This window comes from Protopterus annectens, chromosome 5.part0 (genome assembly GCF_019279795.1).
Source record: "Protopterus annectens isolate FY-2018-M chromosome 5.part0, PAN1.0, whole genome shotgun sequence".
In the NCBI taxonomy this organism is placed as follows: Eukaryota; Metazoa; Chordata; order Ceratodontiformes; family Protopteridae; genus Protopterus; species Protopterus annectens.
In genome coordinates, this window is record NC_056735.1 from 1,623,989 (window position 1) to 1,637,241 (window position 13,253).

A 13,253-nucleotide genomic window follows, 5' to 3' on the forward strand; every position below is an offset into this window, starting at 1 on the left:
CTGTAATTCTGAGACTCTCCTAGCAGAAGTTATTGCCAGGAGCAGGGCAGTCTTCCAAGATAGGAACTGAAGGTCTGCAGAGAAAGCTGGTTCAAAGGGAGGTAACGTTAGTTTTTCCAGAACAAAGTTGAGGTCCCATGTTGGTGTAGGAGCTCTTCTAGGTGGTCTAATGTTTTTGGCCCCTCTGAGGAACTGCCTTAGAAGAGGATTTGAAAATAAAGGTGGATTTGTGTTGTAGTGAGCTGAAATAGCTGAAGCATGGATTTTAATTGAGGAGAAGAAAAGTCCTTTGTGCAACATCTCAGCTAAATACTGCAGAATGTGAGGCATATGAGGCTGAGTTGTGTCTTGGCCTTTAGCTTGGTTCCAGGCAGAAAACCTTTTCCATTTGTCCGAGTAAGCCTTCCTGGTGCTTGGCCTCCTGGCTTCCAGAATAACATCCAGAACTGCTTGTGAAAGAGGGGCTGGTTGGATGTTTAATAGATTTGCCATGCAGCCAGGTTTAAGGTTTTGAGCTGCCTATGTAGAATCCGTTTGTTTTGTTGCGTGAGCAAATGAGCTATCTGAGGCAATATCCATGATGGGCTGTGCGCCATATTCTTCAATAGCGGGTACCAGTGCTGGTGTGGCCAGTCTGGAGCTATGAGAATCAGTCGTGGTTTCTCCTTTTTGACCTTCAAAAGAACCTTTGTGAGAAGAGGTAATGGAGGGAAGGCATATGCTGTCAGGTTTTGCCAACTGAAGGAGAGAGCGTCCACTTTCCAAGCTTGATGGTGGAATGTCCTTGTACAAAATTTTGTCAGTTGGTAGTTTTGAGGACTGGCAAACAGGTCTATATTTGGAAGGCCCCATTTTTGAGTTATCATTGTAAATATTTGTGGGTCTAGTTTCCACTCGTGGGGATCTTTGATGTTTCTGCTTAGGTCGGCTGCCAATGTGTTTTTCTGTCCTGGCAGGAATTGAGCTTGCAACTGGACTTGGTAGGCCAGAGCTGTGTTCCATAAGATTATTGCTTGCCTGCAAAGAGGGTAGGAATGTGTGCCCCCTTGTTTGTTTATGTACCACATTACTGTGGTGTTGTCCGTCTTTATTGCAAGCTGTCCTGGATGTAGTAAATCCTTGAAGGCTGTCAGAGCTTTCTATACAGCTAGCATCTCTTTTTGATTTATGTGCAGTTTTCTTTGTTCTGCAGTCCATAGGCCTTGAATGCATTGTCCTGCCATGTGTGCCCCCCAGGCATAGTCTGAAGCATCTGTTGTGATAGTTTGCCTGGTTGGGGGCAAGGTGAAAGGCTGACCCTTGTTGAGGTGACATGCCTGTGACCACCATAGAAATTCCTGCTGAAGGCAGGGAATGAGAGATATCACTGTGTCCAAGCTGTGGCTGTGTTGAGACCATACGCTTTTTAGGTACCACTGTAATTTCCTCATATGCAGTTTTGCAAATGGTATTATCAGAATGCAAGATGCCATGAAGCCCAAAGCCTGCAGAATTTTTCTTGCAGTTAATTGGGTCTTTGTTGCCATTGTCTTGAAATATTGAGTCAGTTGTAGTTGCTTGTCTGGTGTAAGATAAGCCTTTTGGGCCATTGTGCCCAAGCTGGCACCCAGAAATGTCATTTTTTGTGAGGGTACTAGTTTTGACTTCTTTTCGTTTACTGTGTACCCCAGACAATTTAGTAGATGCTTGACAAAAGCCAGATGATGTAAGAGAATGCCTTTTCTTTCTGCTTGGATGAGGCAGTCGTCCAGGTATGGATATATCTGAATTCCTCTTTGTCTGCAGTATGCAATTACTGGTGCCAGGCATTTTGTGAAAACTCTGGGCGCAGCAGATAAGCCAAAGGGCAGTGCAGAGAATTGATAATGGGTTGAACCTGCAATGAAACGGAGGTATCTTCTGCAACTTTGTCTGATAGGGACATGCAGGTATGCCTCCTTGAGGTCCAACGTTACCAGCCATGCTTCCTTGCCCAACATGGGAAGTAGCTGCTGTAGTGTTAGCATCTTGAATTTGGGAACTTGTAAGTGTTTAGAAATGAAAGGTCTAGAATTGGTCTCCAAGCATTGTCCTTTCTGGGTACTAGAAAGAGCCTTGAGTAAAATCCTTGGCCTTGCTCGAGTCGGTACCTGTTGAATGGCTCTCATGGCCATGAGAGCTGTAATTTGTTTTTGAGCCTCTGCCCATTGATTTTGTGGCAAGTTTGGCATTCCTCTTTTCATTGGCAAGGTGTGAAAGTGGAATCTGTATCCTCGTAAAATTATGTCTAGGACCCATTTGTCCTTTGTGACCATGTGCCAGTTGTCTGCAAAAAGTGCTAGTTTCCCCCCCAAGGGGGCTGACAAAAGAGCTTTGTTTGTCCAGCTGAGGTGCAAGTCATTGAGTTTGCCTTCTGGTGGGTTGAGACCTGTCTTCTCCTCCCTTCTGGGTTGGAGTGCACCATTGGCGAGGTTTATACTGGGCTTGTGGTTGTCCTCTGCCCCTCGGGCGCCTGTATTTACCCCTCTGAGGTCTGTCAGTGGCTGGAAAGGACCAATTTTTTGTTGGCCAGTTTTTGCTGAAGCGAGGGGGTTGTACTTGTAGGAAATATTTGACTGTCTACATTGATTTCACCTTATCTTCCATTTTCTTTAAAATTTCTTCTGCTTTAACTCCAAAAAGAACATCCTGCTGTAAGGGAGCATCTAGTAGTTTTGCTTTAACATGATCAGGCAGACTTTGTTCCTTTAACCAGGCATGCCTACGTATAACTGATTCAGTGACAGCTGCTCTGCAGGAGGCCTCCAAAGAATCAAACCCACATTGTAAGGTATGTTTGCCCACCTGCTCGGTGGTGTGCAACAAATCCTGTACTTCTTTCAATTCAGATTGTTGAGGGAGGGAGGTTATCTTTTGTTTTAACTGAGAGATTAGAAATTGCTGATACTTAAGCATATGAAATTGACAATTTAGTGCTCTCATAGCTAATGTGGCTGAGGTGTAAACCTTTTTCCCCCACCTGTCTAGTGCTCGAGTCCCTCTCAGAAGGAACTGGGTTTTTAGCCATGGAAGCCTTAGCCCCCTTGGGACCCTGGGAGATGGTCTCTGGGTCAGCTACTGGGCTTTTGTAAAGAAATTTGTGGGAATCAGGTACTCTGTAGTATCTGTCAGGCTTCGGAGCAGGAGGTAGAGAGTCTGGGTTGAAACTGGATTCTAAATAGACATCATCCACAGGTGGGATGGCTAGAGGTCTGTGCTGGGGGAGTAAAAGAAACTCTCTGAACCTTTTCTTGGAGTCAGAGTAATCCTGACCTTCCCAGTGAAAATGTTCCCTCATAGTGTGTAAAGTTTCCCCAAAAGAGTAGTCTTCAGGAGGGGAAGCTGAGGGAATAGAGTCCTCAGCATCAGAATCTTCATAAGGAGAGAAGGAATAGTCTTGGTCCTCAGAGGAATCCGAAGAAATAGACAGTTGCTCAGAGGAAGCAGAATCTTCCTCTTGTCTAGGCCTTTTGTCAGGAGGGGGCTGTGAACCCCTGAGAAGAGAAATCAAATCTTCAGCCATTTTGAGCATCTGTTTCTTATGCATAGGGCCTTGAACAGGAGACTGAAGTGTAGTCTTTTTAGATTTAGAAGGAGCCTTCGACTTAGAAAACGTTTTGACTGTGAGAGTCGTCGGTCTGAAAACGCCTTCAGAAACCGATGGCGTTTCAGAAGCATCGACGTCCTTAGAAGGTAAATCGTCGGAAGGGCCTGAAGTAAAAGGCTGTGTCTGCCCAATACATTCCGTCAAAATATCCGTAGCGGTCTCGGGTTCCAGAACTGCGGTAGTCAGGGGCTGCATCGGAGCTTCACTGATAACAGGAGACCGGATCAACCGAGGCCTCGGAATCGGGCTTAGGCCTGGGCTGTCGGCCCTTATCCCTGCGCTTTTTGTGCACGCCGGTAGTCGGTAGCTCCGACGGCATGTTATAGTTAAATTTTCTACCAAAATAGTGTCGTGCGAAATCAAATCGTCTTTTAATAGTACGCTTATTAAACCTAGCACAAAAACGACAAGAAGTGACGTTGTGATCAGGGCCTAGGCAAGGTATGCAATAAGAATGGAAATCCTTATGAGGTATTTGCTTCCCACAAGAAATACAATTGTTAACTTTTTCTGACATCGGTCTGAGGCAAGAAAAGTTTCCCCAATGGGGTACTTAGCTTTATAGAAGACTTCGGTCTGAAATTCGAATTCGACAATCTCAGGAGTCGGCCGACCGGCACTTGCGAACTGCTTCTGCTTCGGGCACCGTGCGGCAAGAAAGATTGGAGAAAATGGCGTCGGTTGCAATATATGTACCCCTGGCGCACTGACGTCAGGGATGAGGCGACAGCAACCGACATCGGACCAAGACTTTGGAAATCTGGCCGACTGCGGGACCGCCTGACGACAGGATAACCCAAGTGTGATGACTGCAGCAGGGTAACACGATGAACATCTAGAGCAATCACAATAGAAAGAAGAACATGCACATGCAGAGGGAAAAAGAAACAGAGGAGACAGTCAAAGAGCCCATAGCCAGCACAGAGTACATAACAGAAGAAACAAACAAAGAGGCCAGGACACAGGGAGGGACTGAATACTGCAATAGTGAAAAAAAGGACATCTGTCATTGTGGTAAGACTTTACACAACTGTACTGTGTCCTTCCATATCACTGCTGCAGTATTCATAATGTGGAAGATTACCAAAGCTACTGAAAAGGATGGAAGGAGGAAGGCACAGAGGAGCCCTCCACAAATCCTTAAAGGACAGCCTTGGCAAATCCTGTCCTGGCTCTGAAAATTACATCAAACTTGTAATTTAAGTGTGGCCATAGGACCACGTGGCAATTTCAAGGATGGATCTAGTATCCATACCCTTGAAGAAAGCTCCAGAAGAGGCCACTGCCCTCACAGAATGAGCCCAAACTGAAACAGAAAGCTGTTTTCCATGAAAGAAATAACTTTAGAAATCTATGAGGAGATGGTTTGCTTAGAAATCCCCACACCCAATGTCCTTGTATGAAAGGAAACAAAAAGCTGCTAAGATTTGCAATTAACCTTTGTCTAATCCAAATACCTGAACTATCTATGAAAATCCAAGGTGTGAAGAACCTTCTCACTAGCACGTTGTGGAGAAGGAAAAAGGAAGGAAGCTGGATAAACTGATTGAGACACCTGACTGATCATCTTTGGGCATAAACAAAGGATTATTACGCAGTGACACTCCGTCCTTATGAAAAATCAAAAAGGGAGGAAAAGCTGTTACAGCCTAAAGTTCAGAAACTTTCTCGGCTGAAGTAAGGGCAGCCAATAAAAGTCTTCCAGACGAAATGTTACAAAGAGGAGAAGGTGGGCTCAGAATGAGCCCGAGTCAGTTTTTCAAGGACAAAATTAAGGTCCCAAGAGGGAGGAATATGTTTTCTTGGAGGTCGGATATGAAGGACACCTTTAAGGAATTGTCTGACCTCATAATGAGAGGCTAGTGCTATGTTCAAGGGCAGACAAGCAGAGATTGCTGACAAGTGAGCTTTAACAGAATATGCTAAGCCAGCACGGAGCAGTTCATACAAGTAAGGAAGGACCAAATAGACCCCCACTGACAAGGGATCCTGGTGATGCTTGAGAAAATCAAACAGTAAATCTTCAATTTAGCAATACCGGATTTTCTGGTAGTGGGTTTCATGGCGTCCTGCAAAACCGTAAGCACATCCTCAGAAAAGTGTTGTCTAAATAGGGTCAAAATACTGTCACCCAAAGTGTCAAATGAAGAGTGGACAAGTGAGGGTGAAGGAGAGACCCCTTATCTTGTGTGAGAAGATCCATCTGGCCAGCTGAAAAAGGAGGAGGAACCAGTGCTGTCTGGGCAAAAGGGAGTCACCAGCAAGATTCTTGGGGAGTCATCCTTGATCTTGTGGAGGACCCTGGGAAGTAGAAGAGGAGGGGCATATAGAGCACATAAGAACATTCCCTTCCAAGAAAAGGACATGGTGTCCATCTTCCAAGTTAGAAGGCTTGGAACAGAAGACAGGAAGTCGCCTGTTCAGAGGGGAGGCAAACAGATCCACTTGAGTTCTATGCCCAGAAACACCTCTCTGTGAAGCATCCATTCTTGAGGTCATGTCCCGAACTGGCTCAAGAAGTCTGCCACAAAGATGCATTCTGAAGGGATGTAGGCAACATGAAGTGCATCTTGACGGCAGATAGCCAAATCCCTGACTTGAAGGGCTAGTCTGCAAAGAAGACAAGACCTTCTGCCTCTCTGTTTTTTTGATGCATCACATGACAGTGGTGTTATCTGTAAAGACCTTTAAAGGAGCTGGAGACCAAAGAGAATGGAAGGTCTGAAGAACAAGAATGAGCACCCCTTTAATGTTGACCTCTGATGAAGGGGCCACAGAACATGGACCCTCAGACTGCTGGAACACAGTCCAACTCGAGTTTGAGACTAGGAAGGAAGGGAATGGGAACAATCAAGAGGCAGTAGAACATTTAGGTAATTTCATACACAACAGCCCACGATAATACTTCTCTTGAATAGTAGACACTTGTAAGTAGTCCTACTTAAAATACTCTATCAAGTGAACTTACTACGTCCCCAAAGGAGAACTCCTCAAAGGAAGAAACAGCACTCAAGGAATCCTCTTCCTCAGAGCCACAGTTTAAAGGAAAAGTAATTTGTAAGGAGTAGGCCAACAACTTATTCCCTGAATTCGCCTCTACATCTGAATAATCAGACTCCTTAGTCCCTTTGGCTGGAGTAGAGGACCAAGGAGAAGCAGAACAGACATCCCCTGAGGTGGTCTTAAGGCTATCAGGGCACTGAAAAAGCCTGGGTAAAATCCTGCCATTCCCTTTGAGAATCCTTAGCAGTGGGAAGAATGTGCTAAGTTTTCTGCTTCTTCTTCAGTGGGACATCAGCTACGATAAACCTAGGGGGCTCAGAGCCATGCCTAGACTCAATAAGGGTACCAGGTACCTCTTTCCTTACCAAACTCATGGAAATCCCCCTAGAGCTTTCACAAACGATCAGCCATGGTTCCCACTCAATGTCCGCTGCAGGCGTTTACACTGCCTTAGAGGATGTGTGAGAAGCCTGTTCCATGCTGGTCTCCCATAAGGTTGCAGCAGAGGAAATCGGTGTCTGCACCGGATGGTCTTCGGGGTTTTCACTAACCTTGAAAGAGACATCCAGCAGTGGCTGGACAGCAGTGGAGTCAGACCGAGACTTCTTGGTCTTCTTTTTAAGAGATGGGTGTACCTCTGGGTGGACGGATTCAGCCATGGTACCCAGGTCAAAAGTTTGAGATGCTGGTTCTTAAGATAAATAGAGAGCATAGATGGCTGTGAAACATTTTGGGAACAAAAGCATGTCAAATGGTACACTGGATAGGATTTCCCTTCATGGATGACATGTACCCTAAATACATAAGTAAAGGAAGACAAAGAAGGAACCCCAACAGGACACTTCTGTAAACAGCTTGGTAGAAACCAGCTCAGTGAAGGGCAATGCTCAACTGTGGCATTTGGACTGGAGGCAAAGAAGTTATAAGGATGGAGTGTATGTATGTCACCTTTATGCCCTTCACCTACGAGGGGAGCATACTCCTGATATGACACTAGGAAACCGCAAAAGGCTTTGGTATACTGGTCAGACACTGGACTATCCTTGGCCGGATATCATACATGTTGTAAATACTGCAACAGTGATATGGTAGGACATGTCAATGAGCTTCAGAACAACAGTGATTTACAACAGCCTTCACAGACACGTCTCCTGAATTTCCACATATCTCCAGTAACTGGTTCTGCATATCCAAGTATAGGAATCATTGAGATTGACTGTAGTTTACAGAAATGCAAATCTGGCAGATGCCCTTCACACTGCCACTTCAGCACTTGGAGACCCATTTCCAGTTGATCGCTGCACTGCTTCTGATACCATGCAGTCTGAACTCAGTGAGCTTCAGAATAACAGTGACTTAAATAGAGCCTTCACAGAGAACAGTCTTGTGAATTACTACAAATATCCAATAACTGTTTCTGTAGAAATATATTCAGGTATAGAAAAACACTATGTCATGAGATTTACTGCAGTTTTCACAAATGCAAATCTGGCAGATGCCCTTCACATTGCCACTTCAGCACTGGGAGAGCCAGTTTCAGTACTTGTCTGCACTACTCTTGACACCATGTAGTTACAATTCATTGGGCTTCAGAAGAGTGACTTAAAAGAGCCTTCACAGACAATAGTCTCCTGAATTTCTGTAAACCTACAGTACTTGTTTCTGCAGAAATATATCCAAGTATCATAGCAAATGCTATGAAATAGCATAGTCTTGTTGTTTTGCTTGTACTATTATCAATGTTTGCCTTGTCTTTCTTTACCATCAAATATTTCCTCAATTGGTTCAGTTGCTTTATTGCCTCGTGCCTTACCACAAGTCTCACATATTTGCTGTTTTGCTGGTTCAACAGCATCCCAATGGCCATGCAGATACTCTCAATCATCAGTTAAGTTCACTTCTGAACACTTCACATATGCATCAAACAATCCAGTCAAATTCAACAACTCCATCAGTATAGCTTACAAACTATTTACCACACTAACAGCATTCAGTTGCAGAAGTTTTTTTTTTTCAGTTTGCTGCTGTTAGAACACAGAGGAATGTGGCGAGTGCTGTTAGAACACAGAGGGATGTGGTGAGTGCTGTTAGAACACAGAGAGGTGTGGTGAGGGCTGTTAGAAGACCGAGGGGTGTGGTGAGGTCTGTTAGAAGACCGAGGGGTGTGGTGAGGGCTGTTAGAAGACCGAGGGGTGTGGTGAGGGCTGTTAGAACACAGAGGGGTGTGGTGAGGGCTGTTAGAAGACCGAGGGGTGTGGTGAGGGCTGTTAGAACACAGAGGGGTGTGGTGAGTGCTGTTAGAACACAGAGGGATGTGGTGAGTGCTATTAGAACACAGAGGAACGTGGTGACTACATTCTTTCAAATAACCAACATCTTCAAAATATTTGAATTTCACCAATCCACTTCTTTTATCACTTCCCAAGAGTAGACAGTATAACTGTGTAACTTACTAAAACTGTTCTCAAATTAACTAGATTAACTTGACTGATTAGTGGTTTTAACTTGCAGACAAATGAGGTAACATGAGGAAGCAATCATCTTTAACGAGCACTGAACATGTCCCCTCCCCCCAATGCCAACAAAGCATTCATAACTCAATTTGTATTCTTGGCAACACAAAACTAAAGTTTATTCTAATGACCATTGCAACTACTAAGCTAAACATTTAATTTAATATCTGCATCTTGTACATTACCTCGCCTCTTCTGTCTTGCCAGGGATTGGGACTCAGCCTTTCTTCCATATTCATGGCTAGTACAGGCTCATCACCATTGATGGGACTCGACATGGGAGATGCATCAAGTGGAACAGGAGATGATGTAGGGCACTCTACTGGAGCAATCATACTAGAAGGCATCAATGCTCCAACAACTGCATCCCTAAGAACATTAGAAATTTAAACAAAAAAAAGGGGATCATATTAAAACAGCTTGTAAAAAACACTAATAAAGTGTACTACAAGACAAAAGATTATTACAGAAATTAAGTATAATGAATCAACAAAAATGCATTTGGCTTAATGTACCCTTCTTTATGCTATTACACTGTAACAGCTAGTAAACTACAATACATTCAAACAAAAATGGGAATAACGATCCGTGAAACATAGGAACATCTAGCTAAAAATATGACCATCTAATTAGCATACAATTTGAATACCAAGAAGCACAACTCCACCCACTTCTAGTAGGAATATGGAATACTACTGAGACACATTAAAAAAAAAAACAGTGTGAAAAAAATTATGGAAAAAATAAAGGTAAACTATCAAACAGTTCAAAATCTGTAGACTATCAATCTGTATAACAAAATGCTGCTACATATATACTTTTCTTCAGACAAAGGGAGATGCAAGATGGGTGTCCTCTTTCTTCAGACTAGTGTTACCACTAATATGTTGTTCATGCAATGTGGTTTTGTGTGTACTACAGAGCACCAAAACATGTGATTATTTGCATTCAGTAAACTGTGTGAAGGGGTAAATTAAGCCTGAAAATAGGACTGTTCCACCACACGAGGAACAGCTGAGAGGTCTTAAAGGGATTACAATAGAAAAAGAGGTGAACAGATTGTAAAGCGAGGGAGAAATAGGTCAATGGGAAAAAGAAGAAAACAAGCAATAAAGGTCATGAAACAGATGAAAGTAAAGACAACAAAAATACGGGAAGCAATAAAACAGATAACCAGAGGAATATGGGATGAGCACAGGAATAAGGGATGAACACGTATCCTCCAAGTTCATTAGAGGATGCAGGAGGACTTGGCTGGAGACTAAACTGGTGAAAGGGTAAAATAAAGTTAGAAAGGTCACAGTCAAGAAAGGAATACAGTTTTTCATTTAAGTATAGAAAGCAGGAAGCCAGCAAGGAAAAGGGCAATTTGTTCTTAACATAATGCTACATATGGAATTTCAAGATAGGTGCAAACTGAAGAACAAACTGATTAGAGCTCCTCCAATGTGAAAACTGAGACTCTCTTAAAAAAGCCAGTAAAAGTAACTCATTTCATTAAAATTTTAGTTTTAATGGCTAGTAATTAAACTGCCTGGATGCCAACAACAAAGACATTTGGAGAAAGGAACTAAATAACAACCAGAAAAACAGATGAAAAAGCTATGTCTGGCAAGAGCCTTGTAGCGGTTTGGAAAAAACACATTACAAGTCTCAGCTTTAGTATAGAAGATGGCTTTAAGTAATTCAGAGAAAAAATACATCAAATCCACTTAGAGGTGTTTAAAAGTAAGACACTGGAAGAATATATGAAGTAAAGTGACAAAAGAATGGAAAAAATAGACTGAAATGAAGGGAAGACTGGCTGAACATGAGCGTTCTCAAGAAGAGATGTTTTAAAAAACAATAAATTTAGAAGACAAGGGCAGGGAAAAGCTCAGATTTTTTTATACCAAAGAAACTGGAAAAAATAGGCCACAAAGTACCAGTAACTGACCTAGGGTTCCACAGTTGTTGTGTCTTTCAGCTTTTCCCGGTTAGGGGTCGCCACAGCAGAACTCCGGTCCGCTAATGATTGGCAGTAGATTTTTACGTGCCGAATTGCCAGCCCTGACACACAACCTTCAACGAAGGTATGCCCATTCACGCACGTCTCCACCCAGAAGACGCTCTAGCTGAGAATCGAACAGGACGTCTTACTGTGAGGCGACAATGCTACTGCAGCACCACCACCACAGTTTACCTAGGGTTCCACAGTAATATTTGCTAATTCAGAGTGTTCATAATGTGTAGACTCCAAATCTAGACATCAGAAAGCAGATAAGACCTGTACTAGTAAAGGTGTAATCATACCATCAGAAAGAGGTGATCCTGTCAAAACTGTAGCAGAGGGAAAAATATTAATAACTGGGACACCACAGTGTTTTTGGAAAATTATTATACACTATACACCGCACAGAAGAAAAGCAACATTATACCAGCAATTAGGTGATGTTGACAGGCAGGTGTGGCATTCAAGTTGCTATGTCCAGCTGTCATCAGAATATCTTTCCTGGAGAAGCAAAGACATTTTTGGATGCAGAACAGCCTATCGAGGGAATAAAAGAAAACCCTAGTCAACAAACAGGGAACTAGCAAGTTGAAGGGACTCTGCTTTTCAATCCCCTGACAATAAGAAACCCCTTAGAGAATGTTTGCCAGTGAAAACGTTTCAACTTCCCTAAAGAAAAATGGTTGACCTACTGACAAAAAAAATAGAAAGAATCTTGAGCATCTTCTACTCAAACCAGACACCAGTACTGGGAAATCAAAATGATCCAGTAAACTGGCAACAATTTAAAATTAGTGATGAAGTGAGAGAATTGTTAAGTATCAACCCCCCAGATATAGTTTAGAAACGTGAACTGTGTTTCACAAGAAGTGGTGGATGAGAAAGACAAGAAAGCTTGTTAATTGTATTAAACTGATGGGAGAGCTATAAAGCATAAACCCTGCTTTATACCATGAATGTTTAGAAGGACAATGAATAGGACAAAGAAGGAACTAACAAGGCTCTATACTCCTGGAAGAAAAAAGTAATCTCTGCAATTTACGAAGAAAGCAGAGATATCAAGCTAGCATATTCATACCTCCCCATATCAGTATTTTAACCATGATTATAACTACTCCATGTGAATACTAGCAAACAGAGAAAACAGATTACTCCCAAGGCTAATCTCTTCAGATAAGACTAGCTTTATAGAGGCTAGCAGGAAGACAGACATTCTAATTAGGGCATCCGTCATTATTCACTCAGAATGCCACTCAGTTGCATTAATCTTTCTAGGTGTTGAAAAAGGCTTTGACAGAGTTGAACGGCAATCTCTCCAATGTTTTAGAAAGTACAGTTTTGTACCTACCATAAATGTAGATGTTCGAAGATCCACATTGCTGCAGTCCTTACACTTGGGGTAGTCCGCTGTCCACGGTCGGCCCGAATATCAAAGTATAAGGCTGACGTCGGTCATGGCGCATTTAACTGACGTCAGGACGTCAGGGTACAAATGCGCATGACCGGCGTCATATCCTCAGTCTTTTCTTGCCCCAGATGTCAGAAGACCTTAAAAATAAAGGTCAAAACCAAAAGACAGCAAACAAATAACCAACCACCCTTGCACTAACTATATGTACAATATAAATACACACAATATGTACAAACCAACCACACAACCACCTCCAAGTACGGAGGGGAAGGAGGGAGGGTAAAGTGGACTGCAGCAATGTGGATCTTCGAACATCTACATTTATGGTAGGTACAAAACTGTACTATGTTCTTCATCTCACATTGCTGCAGTCCTTACACTTGGGTAGAATCCCAAAGCAGAGATAAGGGAGGATGGCTAACTATAAGGAAGCAGGTGCTGCTAAAATGCCCTGCAAAACCGCAGTGGCAAAACCAGCCCTGGACTTAGAGTAAAGTGGCAGGTGATAATGCCTAGAGAAGGTATGCACAGAACTCCAAGTAGCAGCCTCTAAAATATCCTTGGTTGCTACTCCCCTCAAAAAAGCTGTGGAAGTGGCAGTAGCCCTAGTGGAATGAGGCCTAATCCCAGCTGGAACCTCCTTGCCATGATGGGAATAACAGAAAGCAATGCAAAACCCAATCCACTTAGAAATAGTTTGTTTTGATACAG

At 43.0% G+C, this 13,253-nt stretch overlaps 1 protein-coding gene across 1 annotated transcript in view; it reads right to left on the minus strand.

The window, feature by feature from the left end:
• HERC2 (HECT and RLD domain containing E3 ubiquitin protein ligase 2) overlaps positions 1-13,253 on the minus strand; it is a gene marked incomplete in the record, with an annotated part of 3,551,743 nt that overhangs the window by 705,429 nt on the left and 2,833,061 nt on the right. The window contains 1 exon segment of the mRNA XM_044072055.1: positions 9,327-9,510. Within this exon segment, the coding sequence (XP_043927990.1) occupies positions 9,327-9,510 (184 nt within the window).